Genomic DNA, 19,420 nt, shown 5'->3' on the forward strand with positions numbered 1-19,420 from the left:
TCAAATAAGTATATGGCAGGCTGTTTACTAATGTCAACAGAGATAGGGTCCTCATGGTATTGTCAGGGAAGCAGCAGATCAGAGAAGGCTGAGGACAAAGCAGAGATATGGGCTACTGCCACAAACACCCCAAAGTACAAGGAAGTGAACATAAGCTGGAGTGTAGCTTTTCTAACCATTACCCATGAAACTAACTGCTTATTCTGTATGGGATTAAAATGCCCCATTGGGCCCAAGAGATGGCTCAGTGGTTAAGGGCACTGACTGCTCTTCCAGAGCATCTGAGTTCAACTCCCAGCAACCACATGGTAACTCACAGCTGTCTGTGACTACAGTCCCATACACAGACAAAACACTAACAATGCATAAACTAAATTAAAAAAATGACCCTCATATCAAAATGTTCACTTGGCCTAAGTAATGTACTTTTCTATAAACATTTGTATTGCCATTTCTCTTACATAAAAAGAAAGAAAGAAAGAAAGAAAGAAAGAAAGAAAGAAAGAAAGAAAGAAAGAAAGAAGGAAGGAAGGAAGGAAGACAGTCAAAGTAAGAAAGCCATTTCTGAATGCCTTTACTTTACATGCTAGGATACTCAAACCGCGGAGGTGAATGACATGTCCCAAAGCACTCTGCCCTCACCATCTGGGCTCCTCCTAACCAGGGAGGGACAGAAATGGTGTTCTTGCTCTATTCTTTCTGACAGTGTACCTAGTGCCAGAAATAAAAGCCTAATTTGCATTAGCACCTATCATTTGCCACAAATCTGTTTCAAAGCACTTCGGGTCACACAGAAGCCAAGCTATTATCGTTAATCAAGCAGCCTGAAAAGGGCTGTTGTGTTGTCCTGGTACACTCCGTGGCCATGTTAAAGATGGCAAAGGCGCTTCATCAAGCCCGAGCTTGGCAATGTGTTTGATAATGTTCTGTGAAGTCTCCTCATTAAATCTGCTTGGCTTCTGTGGGCATAGTGTGGTTTTTAGAAAGAGCCAGAAGAAAACAAAATTAATGACACGACAAAACGAAGGGAGGAAGCAGTCACTGCGTTTTTTAGGACCAAGTTTATTTGCTTACTTAAAACAAATGAAAACCAAACAAAGCTTGCCTTTTTTTATTTTCCACAAAAGGTTTATCTTTAAGATGCAAATTTGTTACAATTCAAGCATCTGTACTTGGTGTACCTGTCACTGAGAAACCTAGGGGAAGGAGTACTAGAGAGTAGATCACAGCATTTTCATTGCAGTAGAGATGAAGAAGCGTGGAAGACTCCATTGGTAGCGTATATCCATTCCTAGATATACACTTCCTAATAGCATGGGAACACACAGTTTACAACTTATATAAAGAATTAAAAAGCAAAATATTTGAGATTAATCCCTTCCAAAATCCCTACTGTGTAGCTGTGTTTACATTAACAACCACATGGGCCTCCTTCATCCTCGGCATGTGTATTTGTAGAGCCAAGGAAAATAGCCTTTGCTTAGACCAAGAAAACATCTACATGAAAACAAACATTTTAACATAAACATTTTTATAGCACTTGCAACCGAGTGTAAGGTTCTGCCGCTTTTCATCTTAAACAGAGAAGAGAACTCCAGTAGCTCTAAAGTGTAAAAAAGATGGAATCAAAATGACCTCATGTCCCAGGGCCTTCCCATGGCTGTGCCCTCAGCTCCAGTCTTCAGAGAGTCAGTGTAAAAGCAAGCAGAGAAAAATGGGGAAAAAAGTGTTTGTGCCAGGGGTTGAAATCCCATTTTGTACAGCAAGGCCCATAGCTCTTCTCTCTGGCATGCTTGGTATGGATTTCAGAGATGTCCACACTTGTCTATTAGAGAATGTCATTCTACACATGCCATTCTACACACGACATGGCAGCTTCCTCAGGAGGGGGCAGACACTGCCTAGCAGGAGTGCTGCAAGAGCTCTTATTTCTCAGAAATTCTTTTTCCATCCTGAACATTGGGTCAGTCACATAGTCTAGCCTGGTCATTAAGGTCTGGCTATGAAGTGTCTCAGGCTCAAATGTTTAAAGCCTGGCTGTGTGCTGGTGGAGTTACCGAGAGGGTTACTGGAGCATGAGGACTGTTACTTCATCAATGGACTACACCTTCCCCTTGAGCTGACTGAGCTACCGGGAGGTAGGGGACAGACTAGAAGCAGGTGGCTGGAGTACGTCCCTGAAGCACCATGGCCTTAGCCCCTGCCTGTCTCTTTGCTTCCCGACAGGCATTAGTGAGTGGCTCTCCTGGGATGTGGCCTCTTGCAGTGTTGCTGCCTGCTACAGGCCTACATGAGTGGAGCCAGCTGACCATGGCTTGACATTGCTCAAAGCATAAGGCGAAATAAAATACACCTTTCCCCTGAAGTTAGGCCAGGTCTTCTGTCACAGCAATGCACAGTGATGACTAAAATATTGGGCATGTGATTTCCACAGGTAAAGACTGAAGTCAGGTTACAGGTTTCAAAAGAACACGTGATACAAATTGATCTCTAAACAAAAACGATTCCTTTATTTAATGAACATTTAGCCCGAGGTATCCCAATACTTGCTGTGGTAGTGTAGACTGGAATTGGGACCATCCCTCCTAAGCCTCCAAAGGCCTAGGGTTAGTGGACTGAGTCCACACTTGACACAAAACATGCTGCCCTCAAATCTAACATGGGCATTGCTTAGACTTCTTAGGGGACCTTTTATGATACCTAAAAACCTTAAGAAAGGTGAGCTAAGGGATTCAAGAAGGGTTTCATAATACAGGAGATGAAATCTCATACTCATACTAAATAACATAGCCCTGGTATAGAAAATTATCTAATAGTTGGTGAAAACCATGACTTTATAAGAATTGTAATGAGAAACACTACTGAGTGTTCATTTATTTCAACACTAATATTTTTTACTATCCACTTTATTAACAGTGAAATATGTTTTCATGCACTCAGAGCTTTTATAACGGATTCACTGTTCACAATGTTAGATTCAAATTACCACATATTTAGTTGAACATGAGGGAAGAAATGAGATTTCTTTTTTATGTAATTGGCTAAATTATTTTTAAGAGTGAAAGTTAATATTGGTCTTTTACGACCTAAGTTTTCGAGGTTACTGTCAATCCAACCGTAAGTCTGTGCTCAGGCCACAGGACTGCCCATCAGTCTTTCTTGTCGGAGAGCGATTAATCTCTTGAACCACTTTTCTTCAGCCTCGGCTTTTTCAATAAATAGCTACAGGAAGAGAAAGGAGAAGGAACACGTTAGTGTGCATCAGTAGCTCGGAGCTGATGTGACGGGACACGAATCCCTCAGATAGGATAATCCAAGGGCAACAGTGTGTGCGGCTCAATCCTCGCTGCTGCCTCCTTCACTGACTGCTTAACTCCCACCCACTGAGGCAAGAGCCTCACGAGTCATCAAGTACCTGACCGGCAACTTCACAGCCTACATCTGCAGGTTCCTTTCTGAGAAACAGTCACATCATTACGTAAAGACATAGACTATTGCATCAGTGACAGGGTCACAGCTGTTGGGCTAGCACTAGAATTTTGACTGTATAAAACTTATCCATTTCAGTTTAAAAAAAGAGAACAATTTTCCATCTTTGACTATTTTTCTTAAGTACAGACCAGTTTTGGAAGTCAGGAAACATGTTTATACAACATCAGATTAAAACATATGTGAAAGACCATAAGGCTTGAAGTCAGTTGCTCATTTGTAGCCAAGGGAAGCCATGAACTCTTCTGCACTGGTCTTCCTAGAGTCAGGAGGAAGGGACACTGCTTGGGTGGCTCAGTGAGCAGATGCACTGGGTGTAAGGGTCTCACATTTGGATGAGCCAGAGAATTGTCATCTTGGTACTTGATAGCCGTGGGGATGCTGTCAGGGTCTATTTCCTTTCCAGTGCTGGGTGGCTCAGCAGTGGTTGATGCTGGTCCTGATGCTGCAGTTACATGCTTCACTTCACTTGGTTCTACTGCCTGAAAATGCAACACATAGTAACCTGAGCATGCCTCACTTAGAAACCGGGTTTCATAACATATGATACTGAGCAATGATAGCACTGCTTGGTCTCTTCTGAGATGACAGTCATCTCAAAAGTTCCACATTCCTGAATGGGAAAAAATGTTACTCAAAGAAACAAATACAAGTGTGAAAGAAATTTTTAAATTTTCCTGTGATCATTATACTTTTTTAATGAAATCAGTGTTTAATCGGTTCTACTGAAATACACGCATATGCATATATACATGTATAAACATACACATATTTTGTGTCTAAATTGTAATAATCAAAAAGTTATATTATACTTGTAGGATTAAGTTGGCCTCAGGTCTAAAGAAAAATCCAAAAATTATCTTTAAAATACACATCTATTCTTGTTAGCTATAATTCACATACCATACTATGGACTTCAGCTTATCTACACAATTATATAACTGCTATCATGATCTATTTCAGAATATCTTTATTATTAATCCTTCTGACAGTCCATATCTACTAGCAATCACTTCCTATTTCTTCCAACCTCTTGAAGAAAAGGCAGTCAGCCGATCTACTTTATAGCTGTCTATTCTGTTTTTTTTTTGTTGTTGTTTTTTTGTTTTTTGTTTTGTTTTTGAGACTGGGTTTCTCTACGTAGCCCTGGCTGTCCTGGAACTCACTCTGTAGACCAGGCTGGCCTTGAACTCAGAAATCCGCCTACCTCTGCCTCCCGAGTGCTGGGACTAAAGGCGTGCGCCACCACCGCCCAGCTTGTCTATTCTGGATATTTTGTGCACAAGGAACCATGCAGTAAGTGGTTTTCATTTAGCTTAGTATTAAAGAACCGTTAGAGTTATAGCATGTCAGCAGTCCGTTGTGCAGTTGCTAAAGAACACACCACTGTATGGATCTGCACACTGATCCGCGCATCATCCACTGGCGACTCTTTTAAGATTACTTAAAAGTACTTTGAAATAAAAGCTTTTTAAAAAGGTACATCATATTCTGTAAAATTATTTACTGCCCCCCCCCCCAACTGCATGCAGTGTTTGCCATGGCCCATACACAGCACTATGTGCTGGAACACAAAGATGGGTAAATTACTGCTCCTGCCTTGAAGGGACCAGCGGCGTGTGCTGACTCAGGTCAACTTCAACCTTCTCTGACAGAGACGGTGGCCTGCGGAGTGACTGATTAGCAGTAAGACAGCAGGGAGTGTATGGTATGAATTAGATAAGAATCTGAAGTTAAAATTAAAATACAGAACAAATGAATAGGAGATCAATTCTCCTTGGTCATCTTTTTTCAACATCTATGGGCTCTATTTTATTTAATTTCTATTTTCTTTTGACTTATATCTACTACTTAACACCCATTTTCTGAATGGAGCTCAAAACAAATATTACTATGGAAAATGTCTGGAGAATGAGTTATATATAAATTAAAATTTTCTTAGATTATTTTATTTTCAATTTGGAGACTTATCAATTTAACAGTCTCCTTAAACATTGCTTGGTAAGCCCTAGAGACAAAGGGAGAATAAACTTGAAAAGACCCTGTGTTTGCTGGAGAGTTTCATTGTTGACTGAATTAATAGATTATAAACAAATATATAACAATAACCACATAATTATTAACCACAGTATATACTCTCAAGAAATAAATAATCCCAGGCCTCCTGCTTACACAACAAATGTTTGATAGACGCAACCATCCCTTCATCCCAAATAAACTAATGCTTAATGGTATGATTCATTCACTATTTTAGGATTTTATTTGATTCAAACTGAATTCATTTCATACTAAAGGAAGCTGGTCTGCATACATAAGAGAGACTTCTACTCTTATAGACAAAATGACCCTGAAGGCTGTATTTCTGGGAGATCATCAAAGAAAAGCAGAGCAGACATTCTTACAAAGTGAAAAAAATCTGTGCCACAAACTTCTTCCAAATGAAGGCATGCTTATCAATACTAAACCTAATAACCAATTATGTTCATGTGAATCACACTGTTAATTTTTATACATATTAAAAAAGTCATTACATTTTATTTGGCGTTTTTCTTATATTTTGGAGGCAACATCACCCCTCCCATGCCATCCAGGTTTCAAACATTTGTATATTTCTGATCTACTGAGCCTAGAAGGTATACAGCCCTCGTGATGAAGTTATAATACACACTTATGAAACTGAGTTAGAGGTAAACCCAATATTCTATGTGAGGGAAAGTGGGACACACAGTCCAACAAGACTCAAGAAGTCAACCCTCCGTAGTCCATGTTGCCTCATAAAGTCTACTTGCTGCCATAGAGCTTAGGTGGGGGATGCTGACCACAAGCTGAACGGCCTAAAAAAGATGTGGAGGAGCTGTGGTTTCTCCCTCTTCAGTTACTCTCACCTTGCAGTTCCTGTGTGCTTCCACAGTGTGTGCAGTGTACAAGCGTGGAGGCTGGGGGACATCTGTCTTGCTCTAGCATGCTCGCCTTATTCCCGTGACAGGGTCTCTCACTGAACCTGGAGCTGGTCCAGGAGGACCCAGTGACTTGCGTGAGCCGCACAGCACACATGTGATCACACCTGGCTCCTTTCTGTCATGCCCCTCACCCGTGCTGACATACAGACACATATCTTCACCCTTGCAAGAAAGTCTCTTGCCTACTAAGCCATTTCTTCAGTCCAACATTAAAAAAAAGTGTAAACAAATATGCAAATTAAAACTATCAAAAGTTAGGATTGGAGCATGGAAGTTTAAAATTTTGTGGCTATAGAATCAATAGATGCTTCTCAGTTAAGTGATGGAAAATGTAAGAGAAAAATTTGGGTCAACCATAGAAACAGATCTCAGCATAGGACCATAGGACTTCTGCCTTTGTGCAATACTGCCACCTGGTGGTCCAACTGGAAAACGACTTTCCTAATCTTCCAATTAACAGAAATGCCCATGCTGCACATGGTTGTTGTTATTTTTTCATCAATTGATTAATTTATTCACTTTATATCTTGAGTGCAGCCCTACCGCTCCTCCAAGTCTCCCCTTTCAAACCCTTCCCTTTATCACCACCCCACTCCCCTCTTCTTCCCCTCCCCCGTACCAACCCACGCTGGCACTGCAGGACGAGACACATCCTCTCCCACTGGGGCTAGACAAGATGGCCCAGTCAGGGGAACGGAAATCCACAGCAGGCAACAGAGTCAGTAGCCCTGGCTGCAGTTGTGAGGACCTGTGTGAAGACCCAGCTACACATCTCACATCTGCTACATATGTGGCACAGGGTTATTTACTCTGCTTTTGAACACTGGGGGGATTATCTGCCAGACACAACAGTCTTAAGGCTAAACACTTGGTGCAAGTTGATGTGGGACAACATCTTAAAACAAGCTACATCTTAGCTTTTAAAGCTAAGGATGCATCAAGGATCTACCCAGCGTCCTCACTCCTTGGGTAAGGGCTCAGAGTTACACTAGGTAAATCAGCATGTGTTGTAGGATACCCAGAGTGCCTAGCATGCCATTGCTATGAGGCATGTTCTCCAGCTTAATCCGTGGAAAAGGCAGCTAAGCATGGACAGCCTTCTTAGAGAAGTAGCTTTACACTAAGTGCACACCACTATCCAGAGGACGAAGATCTTGGGAGCTGGGCCCTGGTGATTCAGTCCTCAGGAGAGTTAATCGTTGCTATGCAGCGAGGATAGCCCATCATGTCTTCCAGGACCTGGATGAAATAGTACTCAGGATAATTTACTTCTCTTTGCTAAGTAATCCCCTCATAAATAATTCATCTTCTTAGGCATCCGAGTCCTTGCCTTACACTGCAGACACAGACATTTCAGACTAGACAGCTATGCCACTTTCTAAGCTAATACACTGTCCCCCATTTTCTACTTCAGTGGAGGCTAAATTTATTCTTGTTAGTCCGTCATTGCTCTTCTGACCTTTCTGAAGCATAGTTAGTCACAGCAGTCATGTGCTGGATGGCTGAGACTTTACTGTGTATTCAGAGGTGAGCGCCACCTCCCGAGGCTCTAGCATATTCTCAGTTAGGAACTAACCCTCACCAGGTACACTTTCATGACAGAAAACGTGAGATAAAATAAATGCAGAGAGAAACAAACTTAGAACCAGATAGGAAGTACTGTAGAACAAAGCCCAGACTGTAGAGTAAGTAGTATTTCCACAGAAAGAAATCACTCTTTGATTATAAGAACATCCAAAAAGAACAGAGAATTCAGAATGAGGTTCAGAAAATAAATACAGTTGACACCAAACCCTCAAACACATTTTTTTTAGGTAAATGAATTTATAGTATTCAAGAATAAGATACTAAGAAAAAATAGACCTATCTCCATTTCATAGCTGTGGCTTTCAGGAGGTGTGACGCACTACTACAAGTTCAATGCTATAAATACTGAGGCAACACATGGGCTGTGGATCATCCAAGGCCTGTCCGTACCTGACAAACATCACACACTCAACTCATTCTTTGGAATATTCTATTTTTAAATGTATTAGGTGATTTAAAATTCCAAATAGTTTTGACATATCAGGTTAGTAAAGATGAAAAAGCTTTTGTTTAAAAGACAGAAAGCTCCCTGTACTTTTAGTGGGAATTTAAATTGGTACAGTATTTTTGGAGGGTAATTTTTGAAACATTAAATAATGCAAATGTGAACAAGTAGCTTCATCTTATTAAAAACATGTAATATCCAGAATATAACTAGTTATAAATTTGATACCAGAAAAAATAAATGACTATCATTAGTATGTTATATAGCCTTACCACATTTGCTCATGTATTAGACTTTACAATAAATGTAAGCTACAGCTATTATTTCACTATATCAATGCTACTAAAGGGTACATGCATTTCCTAGAACATCTTTTCCTTCTAAGGAATGCAAATTCTTAAAAGCAGTCTTCTTGATGAGTGAAAGAATAAGCAAAAAATTCAACAGAAATGAAATGCCATCAAAGCTCCTCTTTACCGAAGCCGACTAAGTAACACACATCTGGGCAAAGACCAGAGATCCACTCTTCTGTTTGAGCAGTAGCTTTATCATTTAAAGTCCTTTCATATAATCTATCTAGGAACAACAATTCAAAAAGTATACACACATATGTGTAAAAAAACCCTGCTTATACTCATGGAAGGGACATTACAGAATCATATGTGGTGATATCTTAGTTGTTTTGATAAACTTTAAAATAAAAACGGTATCAGAACCATGTTTACAATACATTTTTGTTGATTCATTCTGTCACCAACATGACTGACATTCTCTTCCTCATTCTTCTACGTATGGGAGGAAGCAGTCAGATCTAAGTAAGACCCATGAGTAAAGCACCTCCTTTGGTACCCAAAGGCCTATTCACAGCATCCCTGTGGACACTTACCTTTTTGACGTCTTTACTTGATCTGAATGTCTGCTGAACAAAAGAATCACTTTCAATTGCTTCAATTTCCTTTACTCTTTTTACTTGTTCTACCAGGGTGGCTTGGTCTGTAAAAGAGACATGTTAATGTACTTTAGTACGAGCTTGTTGCCAACACTACGCCATGCACATGGGTACACTAAGTTAAGCTGTAATAGGCACTGTTCCACGTGAGTTTCAAAAACAAAATATGCCCAGAAACTAAGACTCTCACCTAAAATCTAAAGCTTACTGAAGAGGCACTGCTAATGTAAGCCCTGTCCCCTCTACTTTTAAGGTCTTATTAGGAAAACCCACAACAGGAGTGAAAGGACAACAAGCCCATCATAACCACTGCCCAATTTTCAGTCATCACTTCTGTGCATTCCCATGTATTCTGGGGTGGAAACCTGGAGTATGTAAAAGCAGATCCAAGAGGAGGACCTACTCTACACAAACAAACTCCAGACTCCAGACTGTGCACTGCTCTGTCACCTCTAAGAGGTTGAGCTGTAACACCAATAGTAACAATGTTATCATAATTCTGTTCTCAGGCCTCAGATTACCAGTAATTAAGTATGATCTGCATGCTCCATGTTTACCTTTTCACTGGTATCAAAGATGTCTTTCTACAGTAGCTTGTTTGTACAAGACACAAATGAGTACCCACATGACACTTGCGTGTGGACAGGATTTCTCTGTCATGCAGAGCCTCCCACTCTTTCACTGTTGCTTGTTTACTGAGCAAGTGAACTACTTATTTCATAGTTTCCTCCCTTCTGGATCTGGCTGGCCTTAAGCTAAATTTATTTTGATGAAAAACAGATCATTTGAGGTTTGGAGAGATGGCTCAGTGGTTAAGAGTCATTGCTGTTCGTGTAAAGGCCGTGCATTCAGTGGCCAGTACCACTGGGCAGCTCAGAACTATCTACAACATCAGTTGCAGAGAACCTGAGGTACGCTCTCTGCCTTCTGCATGTATCAGGCATGCATGTGGTGCACATACATACATGCAGGCACTCACATATACATATAAAATAAAAATAAATAAATCTTCCAAACTTATAATTGGTACTGTTGTGTAATTGTCTTACATTAAGTCAGGAAGCACACTGACCACCTGTCTTGATGTTCAGACTGATCAATGCTGATGATGTCAATTTGACCTTTCCCATTATAAAGTTCTTCTTCATGAATCTTTCAATTACTTGCTTTAGTAGCATTAATGTTTGCTTCTTAATTCAATTATTTAATTAGAAGCTATAAGATATAACTTTTCTTGTTGTATTTATTACTTCTAATTTTTTTACACGGGGAACATTCTTACATTTAGCTGTCAGTGACTGAAATGCAGCCTGTATTATGGGGTTACTAAAATATTTCTTCTCTAAAATTCTGAGTGTGAGTTCAGGAAAACACATGTGTCTATGGCATGTGTGTGGGGTCCAGAGGACAACTCCTGGAAATTACTTCTCTCCTTCCACTGTGCGAATCGGAGACTGAAGCTGGGTCACCAGGTTTGTGTGGTAAGCACCTTTATCCACTGAGCCTCCTCACCAGCCCCAATTTCTTCTCCTTACTAGTATGTTTGGTCTACAGATTACCAAAGATGTCATTTACGAGCTCACAATAATATGTAAAGAGTTTTAATGATGCTCAAATTGTTCACATCTGGGTAGCGCACCCTACTATGTGATCCCGAGTCGAGAAGCCACGGCATGCTATTCCAGGGTTATCTCACACAGTTCCTGCCCCTTGTGATATGATCTACTTCTCCGCTCCTTTCGGAAGGGGAAGACAGCAGATCAATAACTTGGCATATTCACTATTGCTGAACTGCCACTGCTTCTCAGTCTTTCTAATGTATGCGGAAAAAAGATATGCTAGGAGAGAAAATATAGCATGAATATATGCTGATTACTATCAATTAAATTAGCAATTATGATTTTAAATAATTTTATAGTTATGTATCTTTTCATATGCCAAAACATTCAGCATTAACAATATTGTCAAAAGGATTCATTTTCCATTTAGGTATGCATTAGATTAAAAAATAAAATGGCAATGATTACTATAAAGCCCAAAAGGGTATTAATGCATGCTGTTAAAAGTGTTTTTGACCTTAACGTTTATTCTGCTGATGAACTGTCAAAACACTATGCTTTAAGTTACTTGAAACAATTCTCTATTTGATTATGCTACTAATTTTATAGAGTTATCTGTTTGCTTCAGTTTATTTTTGAATTTTTACATCTTGCTCTCTGACTAACATGTTTTTAAGTTGTGATGTAGTTCTCTAGGTTAAACTGTAAAATACATAACCGCTCAGAAACATTGTTTTTCCTACCCCAGACCCCTCAGGAATTTATAAACTGTAAGCGCTCGCTCGCATCTCTTCTTCCTGGACGACACTAGTATACTACATTCCTCTTTACTTGGGATGTCTTCACGACATCTCTACCCTTAGAGTTTTACTCTTCACTACTGTAGAGCTAGCTATACAGTTATCTACTTCATGGTTTTATGATGCTTTTATGAATGCTCAAATGATGACTGAGTTACTGAAGGAGTTCTCTTTCATAGATCACATTTTAATAAGAAGGAGGACTCAGGTGTCAATTCTTATTTTTGGGCTTTCTTTTCCACATTAGCTGGACAAACAAACAAACAAACAAAACAAACAAACAAACAAACAAACAAAAAACATGCGTATTGAAACTCTCGCTCAAACTGATACCAATCCGTACCAATACCAATCAGGAGCCAATGTAGACTTAGCTAAGGCAGCTTGATATTTTTGGATTTAGACTTTATGGATAATGGCTGCGGCTAGTTTGTTTAGCTGTGATACCTAGTTTGACGGCTGGCCTTAGGCAAAGGATCTGCATAGAGTGGATCTTGCACTCCAGCAGCCCTGGCCTGAATGAGTAGGGGCTGCCACTGAGACAGACATAAAGAACACAAAAGCAAAGGGTAATAAAAATTGATATTGCCTTAAATACCTTGCCTCAACTTTTGGCCAATCATAAGTGATTGGTCTAGTCCCATGCAAGCATCTGTTTACTCAAGGGGAAGATTAGCTCTCCCATTGGAGCCCAGTCTTGGCTCACTGAGAAGCTGTGTGGAAGGCTTAGAAACAAGAGCAGCTGCAGCCTATGTCCCCATTTTTTTTGAAGAACACTTTTTCCTGTATAAATTCACGCACTGCCAAAGTGCTGCAAAGCAGCAAATAGCTCCCTTTGCTTTAGTATAAAAGGTTCTCTGGATTTTAATTATGTGATGTACTGAGCATATACAATGAGAGGTTCTTTGTCTGGCTAATGTATTAATATTAATGGATCTCTTACTAACATGTAATTTTTAAGGTTCTATGCATAGGAAGAATGCTACAGCAGAGAAAAATAACCAAAAAAAGGTACCAACTTTAATGTCTCCTTGAAAACAGTATTTTTTTTTTAAATCCCAGTTAGTTTTACCAGGATTATTTACTGTCACAAATTCTCAACAAGAAGCCTTATTTCTGACTTCAGGATGCTGCCTCCCACGTATCAGCTACTAACTCTCTTGGATTTCCTTTCTCTAACTGTCTAACATATTCTCTCATTTGGATTTGCAAAGCACATCATTAGTATTAAATGTCAGAGGTGAACTGAGAAACAGTACTGATCTCTAAAGCTTGTAGTGTTTGTAGCTTTAAATTTGGGAATACAACCAGTGCCTAATATAAATAAGCATGGTATCACAGGCTCGGCCAAAGGGCCAGTATGCTTATTAAAATAGCACTGTAGAAATTATAAAGGAGAGAAGAAAGATTAGAGAAAACAGAACATTATCTTTGTCCTTTAAGAAAAAAATCACCTCGGGACTAACAAGGTGACAGGGCACGGAGGAGAAGCCAGCTTGCCTGATTTACGCTGTGGAAACAAGCCACATAGCTTTCATCTTATAATGCTCAACCCAAACTCAGCAACAATGACACTTAAATTAAAAACAGGAAGATGCATGGGAGATGCAAAATTTCTGCTTTATAATAATAATTCTGCTCTATAGTATCTGAAAACAATAACCATAAAATATTTTAGATTGTTTCATATTCAAAATTCTAGTATTGACATCCACAAATCCAAGTCTTGAGCATCACCTGCAGTTTTAGGAAGGACTGTAATGTACCAACAACACATACCATGCTATTCTGAGTTCAGGTTCTTTGTTACATGTCACCCAGAGAAACTCTGTATCCATTTAAGATTGACCAATTGTGTTAACTCCATTATGTTTTTGCATGCTTACATGAGTGCACAGAATCATCTTATGAGCCACAAAGGAAGAAAGGAAAGGAAAAGTCATTAGAAGCCTGGCTTCATGGTACAGGCTTGTAATCCTAGCTACTTGGAGAGATGAGGCAGGAGAATTGTGAGACCAAGGCTGGACTGGGCCTTGGTGAGAGTGCAAGGCCAGCTTGAGTGATATAGTGAACCCCTGACTCAAAGCCAAAGGAAGAGCCAGAGAGTGAGTTCAAATGGCTTAGGGGCAGAGAAGTAGGTGTTTCCTGAATTTGATGGTCAGTGTGAAAGACAAAAGTTACTAGAAGAATAACATTAAAGAATGTTTAAAAGCCAGGAAGGAAACACATTCACCAGTACTTAGTGATTTCTACAAGTATATTATTGGTAAATACAACACACACACATACACACACACACTCCTAAAAAGGAACCAAAAACCCATTTTGAGACAAAAATATCAGTATTAATTTTGCAGAAAGTAATTTTGATTTCTTTTTGTGAAAAAGAAATATTATTACTCTTGATTTATATATATATATAAATATATATAAGTATATAAATAAATATAAGCTCTCCTATTTGAAGTTCCTGACAATTTCAATTTCTAATAGCATTTACAAAGTTTTCTTTTAAAATATCACCAATTTGTGCATCAATGATGATATACAGATTTACACTGTGAAATAGATAAAATGAAGTCCAATGCAATTTTTAAACTTCATTTGAAAATAAGAGAATTTTAGTTTTTTTTCTTTTAAAAATACTTTATTTATTATTTATTTATTTACACTCCAGATTTTATTCCCCTCCCAGTCCACCCTCAAACTGTTCCACATCTCATACCTCCTCCCCACCCCCCTGTCTCCATGAGGATGTCCCCACCTTTTTGATTACAAACATTAATGCCTCCTGTGTTAGCAGTAACAGGATGGCAACAGCAGATGGCACTATTGCCCAAGATGTCATATTGGGATGAGGACAACTGGTGCTTCAAAGAGATCTTTAACACATGCAAAGAGCTCATTGTCAACTGGTTCTTTCCAGTTATTAATATTTTATGAACTTATCTAAAGTTAAAATGCGTTTTATGTTAACAAAAAATTTGGGTCAGTTGGTCTAGGTTACTGAGTTATTTATGATATTGTTCCAGGAAAATATATTTATACACTAACACTACTGCTACAAATCCATTAATAATACAAAGTATTACCCAATTTCCAGATTAAATTGACTCGGATATTAGCCAAGAATACAAAACAACCATGAGCATCCCGTTTTAAATAAGACGATCAGCATCTGTATTGCAAAGCATTTCCCAGTGCTTTCCAAGGATGAAGAACAAGACAACATACTTGAATAGGAAAGTTGTTTTCAATAGAACTTGTAGGTAAATAAAATTAGAAAGTTTAAATTATTAAGATAATTTCTTATAAAATTTACAGTTATTGCTTTGTTTTTAAAAACAATTTATCATTTTTCTTTATATAAACTTTATCAAAAAAAGTTGCAAAAAAGAAATCACGCAGCAAAATTAAGCAGAGCCAGACTATGAACCAGAACCAAAGGCTAGATAATGCAGTGGAATTCTATGCAGTTACAGTAGCCACTTAGGAAGGAAGATGGTAAGCTTCACACCAGATTTTATACTTTTACCACTGGATACATGCTATGCACTTATACATTACATAAACCAATATCTCTTCAATATTTCTTTAAAAAAGAATACATTAGAAACCTATCCAATCTTAACATTTATAAGCTGTTCATAAAACACATTCTTAAAAACAAATCTCCACAAAATTATACCCACAAAGGGCTTGAAAAATCAGAAGACTCATTGGGTAGAAAGGTCTTGCCTAGAAGCTTCCAGAAGCTGACACTGTGAACCCTGTCCCAAGGGAAGCAGAGGTTCTTCAAGTGGTTTTCACAAGACGTGACTGGGGGGGTCCAGCACAAGCTCACCATATTAAAATACTTCCTCTGGCATGTTAAATGAGACAAATAATTTCAGTGTGACCATACAATCAAAGAATTTCAGTTAAACATAAAAAGTACAAGCGAATTGGGCCATTGTGATTCATATAAACAAAATCTTCACTGAATATCTTACTTAGAAAGTTTTCATGTCTCTGAATTTTCACTGTCATTTACGGTCATACCTATACATATGTTTTAATGATGCTGTCACTTGCCACTGGTGTGAAGAGAGACCTCTTCCATAATTCACCTGGCTCTTAGCATATGCTGTCTCACACTGATCATGACCTCTGTGTGAGTGGCAGCTCTGTCTCCTCAGTTAAGAGATGACATATCTCTCTGTTACCTTAAGAGCTTAGTTGAGGGTACTGTATTGTTTAGTGAGCAATAAATATATATTTTTTGAATAGCTAAAAATCAAAGGGCATTAAAACATTAAAAATAAAAATGTGCAAGTGACTTAAAAAAATTCATTGTTTTAGTGTTTATTTTACTTTAGTGTTTGCCTGCACGTATGGCTTGTGCTCAAGGAGGCCAGAAGAGGGCACTGGATCTCTGGAAATGGAGTTACAGATGATTCTCTATGTGAATGCTGGAAATTGAAGCGAGGTCATCTGGAAGACTAGCCAGTGCTTTTAACAACTGCGCCATCTCTCCAGCCTCCTACACGATAGTTTTAGAACCTGTGGGTTTAGACTGCCTGGGTCAAACTACTACTTACAAGCTGTCATAGCCTTGGGCAAATGGTGCAAGCTGTGCAGGTCTGAGCTCTCCTTTCTGGTAGGGGGATAATAATGGGCTACATGTCTTAGGAGGAAAGTTTCCCTCCCGCTTTCTTCTTTCTGCCTTTCAAATACTTGAGCACATTGACCACATGAGGCATTGCTGAGAGCATATAGTAGGGAGACAAATCATAAACAAATAAGGTGGGTACCCCATGAGAGAGAAAGAGAGAGAGAGAGAGAGAGAGAGAGAGAGAGAGAGAGAGAGAGAGAGAGAGAGAGAGAGAGAGATCAGAAAGAAGCTAGGGAGAGAGAGAGAGAGAGAGAGAGAGAGAGAGAGAGAGAGAGAGAGAGAGAGAGAGAGATCAGAAAGAAGCTAGGGAACTATGTGAGACAGGGGAAACAGGCAAGAACACCTGGATGTTCTGACATTTCAGCAGAAAAGGGTAACATGAAAAAGTAGCTATGAAAATCCTAGTGATACTCCTGCTTAGTGTGAGGTTATTAGATCATGACAAATACTTAGTAAATGCATGCTACTAGAGATGCATGCTTAGCACCATTTAGTTATAGCACTAAGGACAGGAAAGCTGCCAACTTGTTTTGACTCTGTGACTGGCTTTGGTTCACTCCTGCTGAGGCGTGGCAGGAAAGACTCTGAGAATGAACAGAGACAAGGACCACTGGAAGTCATTCCTGTGCACATCTCAAAGAAGGTACAAAGGCCGCCATGGCTTTATCTGTCCAGGCCACAGTGTGGCCAGGGTAGTGTGGTGAATGGGGAAGCTACTAGATTGTCACAGCTGCCAGGATCCAATACTCTGAGCTATAGGGGGTTTGCCATTTCCCCTAGCATGATCTATCTCAAGTGGAAGAATCTATGTTCAAAGAAAATTTGCTGTAGTTTAATGCACGAAACTTTTGCTTTGTTTATTTGTGATGCCTTTTGAATGGGAACATGATGGAGACAGAGTTTTCATTTAAATGCCATATGGTACTATGCTGGTACGGGGAGCAGCAACAGGTCAGATTTAAGGCACTTGGGTTAACTACTTTACACTCTACCCATCACAGCTGCTGGGGCAACCTGACTGCAAGATGAAAAACTAAAGCAAATCAGCAACTCAGTCAAGCTCATGTGGGTAGGTGGTGGCAGAACCAACCCTTACCTGTGATTTAGTCATTGCTTCTAAAATGAATTATTTACCCTTTTTACACCACACAATAAATGATTTCTCCTTACTCCTTCCATTTACTAGAAATAACAAATGTCCTTGGGATTGTAATCATTCTGCATTCTAATGCTTATTCAAACAGCAAAACGTTACACAGCTCTGCTTGTAGAAGAGATGTACACACGGTCTTGCTCCTCTGACGTTATTTTGACGTGGGTTATAGAATTGTATCTTCAGAATCTTCTATACTTAAACAGAACTTTAAAGAAATTATTACATCATATTCTTAAGACCTTTAAAATAAACAAAACATAATGTACTTGAGAACCTAGTAGCACTTCCACTTAAGCCTACAAATAACACAAGCAGGAAAAATGTTCACTTTAGATTTTGTTATTTACTGTGTGCAACAACATGTCGAAACATGTAGAAAAACATGTAGTAGTCATGTTTACTTTAATGCAATGATAAGAAATGATCATCTGACCAGAACTACAGAACTAAGGCTGCTGGACAGTTTTATTTTTATTTCTATTTATTTTCATTGTAACAAAGTAGAAGAAAGGCATGCAACTTGAGGAACCCAGATTACTAGATTAGAATAAGGAATCGCAGTTGCTGTCTGCTGTCCATTTTAATTCCAGAATTGTTATTGACTCTAATTAAAATTCTGTAGATGGGAGCCAAATGTTTCTAAGGAACTAAGAGTGAATGCTGTCTGCCAGCCGTCTCCATCCAACACCCTATAACCACACACAGCCCGCCTGTCAGCAGAGTGCTGCAGACATCTCGGGGCACACCACATTTGTCACTGTGGCTAATATCAGAGATACGCAGCTCTTTTTTCTTAGCACACAAAAGCAAGATATGTAATTCAATGCTCAATTTACCCTTGTCTCACAGGAGATTTTTTCCCCGCTAATTGATAGAAATTAAGCCATTAATCAAGCCACTAGCCATCATTCAAACCAGGGAAGATGAATACAAACTTTCATCATAACCACCTTCCCCATTTTAGTGTTCATTAGCATTAATTTTTAATGCAATTATGCTATTCTTTTACGCTGAGCTCATAAATTACTGCTCTTTTGTTGCAGGCTGGCCTTGTAAAATCCAAACTAATGCTTTGTGCTCTGATCTTAAAGGCAATTACTAGGTTCTTCTATCTTTTATATCTTTGCATCCTCAATAACCTTTATATATAACTAATATCCATGAGTGACTGTGCCTGTTTTTCTAATGTCTTTGTATAAATCTTGGTGTATATACGTGTAGTCAAATATAGCTCTAATAAATACACACACACATCACATGCATTATAAAATACAGGTATTCATATAAAAATAACATCTCACAAATTCATACTGACATTTAGGTTCAAATAAAAAGTTACCTCTGTGATTTAAGATAAAAATTCAATGCATTATTTTATCAAAGTTATAGCTTTCATAACCAATTAGGGAAAACAGGAATATTAATAATGACTGATCAAACATATACAAGAACAACTACCTAAAACAGGATAACTTTAGTTTCAAGATCTTTAGGGTTTTTACCTAGGATAACTGTCTTAGGATAAAATCCTTATATTATTCATTTATTTTTGTGGTGTTCAGGATCAAATCCAGGGCCTTGCATATGATATGTGCACTTGTCCACTAAGCTACAACTTTAGTCCTAAATATTCATTTAAAATATCTAGAACTTGAATATCAATGAAACAGAGGTGAAGTGTAATAGAAGACTAAAAGATCCATTTGTCCAAAGGTTTATTATAAATACATATAGTAAATCCAGGGCTCATATTTTGCAAAAGAGAAGTTCTGGGTTATTAGGAGATGATGCTAAAATGAAGACATTTCTCAGAAGAAGCAC

At 38.8% G+C, this 19,420-nt stretch overlaps 1 protein-coding gene across 1 annotated transcript in view; it reads right to left on the reverse strand.

Moving 5' to 3' along the window:
- Nucleotides 1-2,489: 2,489 nt before the first annotated feature.
- Nucleotides 2,490-19,420, reverse strand: part of Rsrc1 (arginine and serine rich coiled-coil 1) — a 394,696-nt gene continuing 377,765 nt past the window's right edge. Inside the window, exons 8-10 of the mRNA XM_085836068.1 lie at nt 9,368-9,474; nt 3,819-3,971; nt 2,490-3,222 (exon numbers count right to left, since the gene is read on the reverse strand). Coding sequence (XP_085692194.1) covers nt 3,130-3,222; nt 3,819-3,971; nt 9,368-9,474 — 353 coding nt within the window. The 3' untranslated portion in view covers nt 2,490-3,129. The remainder of the gene's footprint in view (nt 3,223-3,818; nt 3,972-9,367; nt 9,475-19,420) is intronic.

This window comes from Mus caroli, unplaced genomic scaffold (assembly GCF_978045245.1).
Source record: "Mus caroli unplaced genomic scaffold, Mus_caroli_1 scaffold_3, whole genome shotgun sequence".
In the NCBI taxonomy this organism is placed as follows: domain Eukaryota; kingdom Metazoa; phylum Chordata; class Mammalia; order Rodentia; family Muridae; genus Mus; species Mus caroli.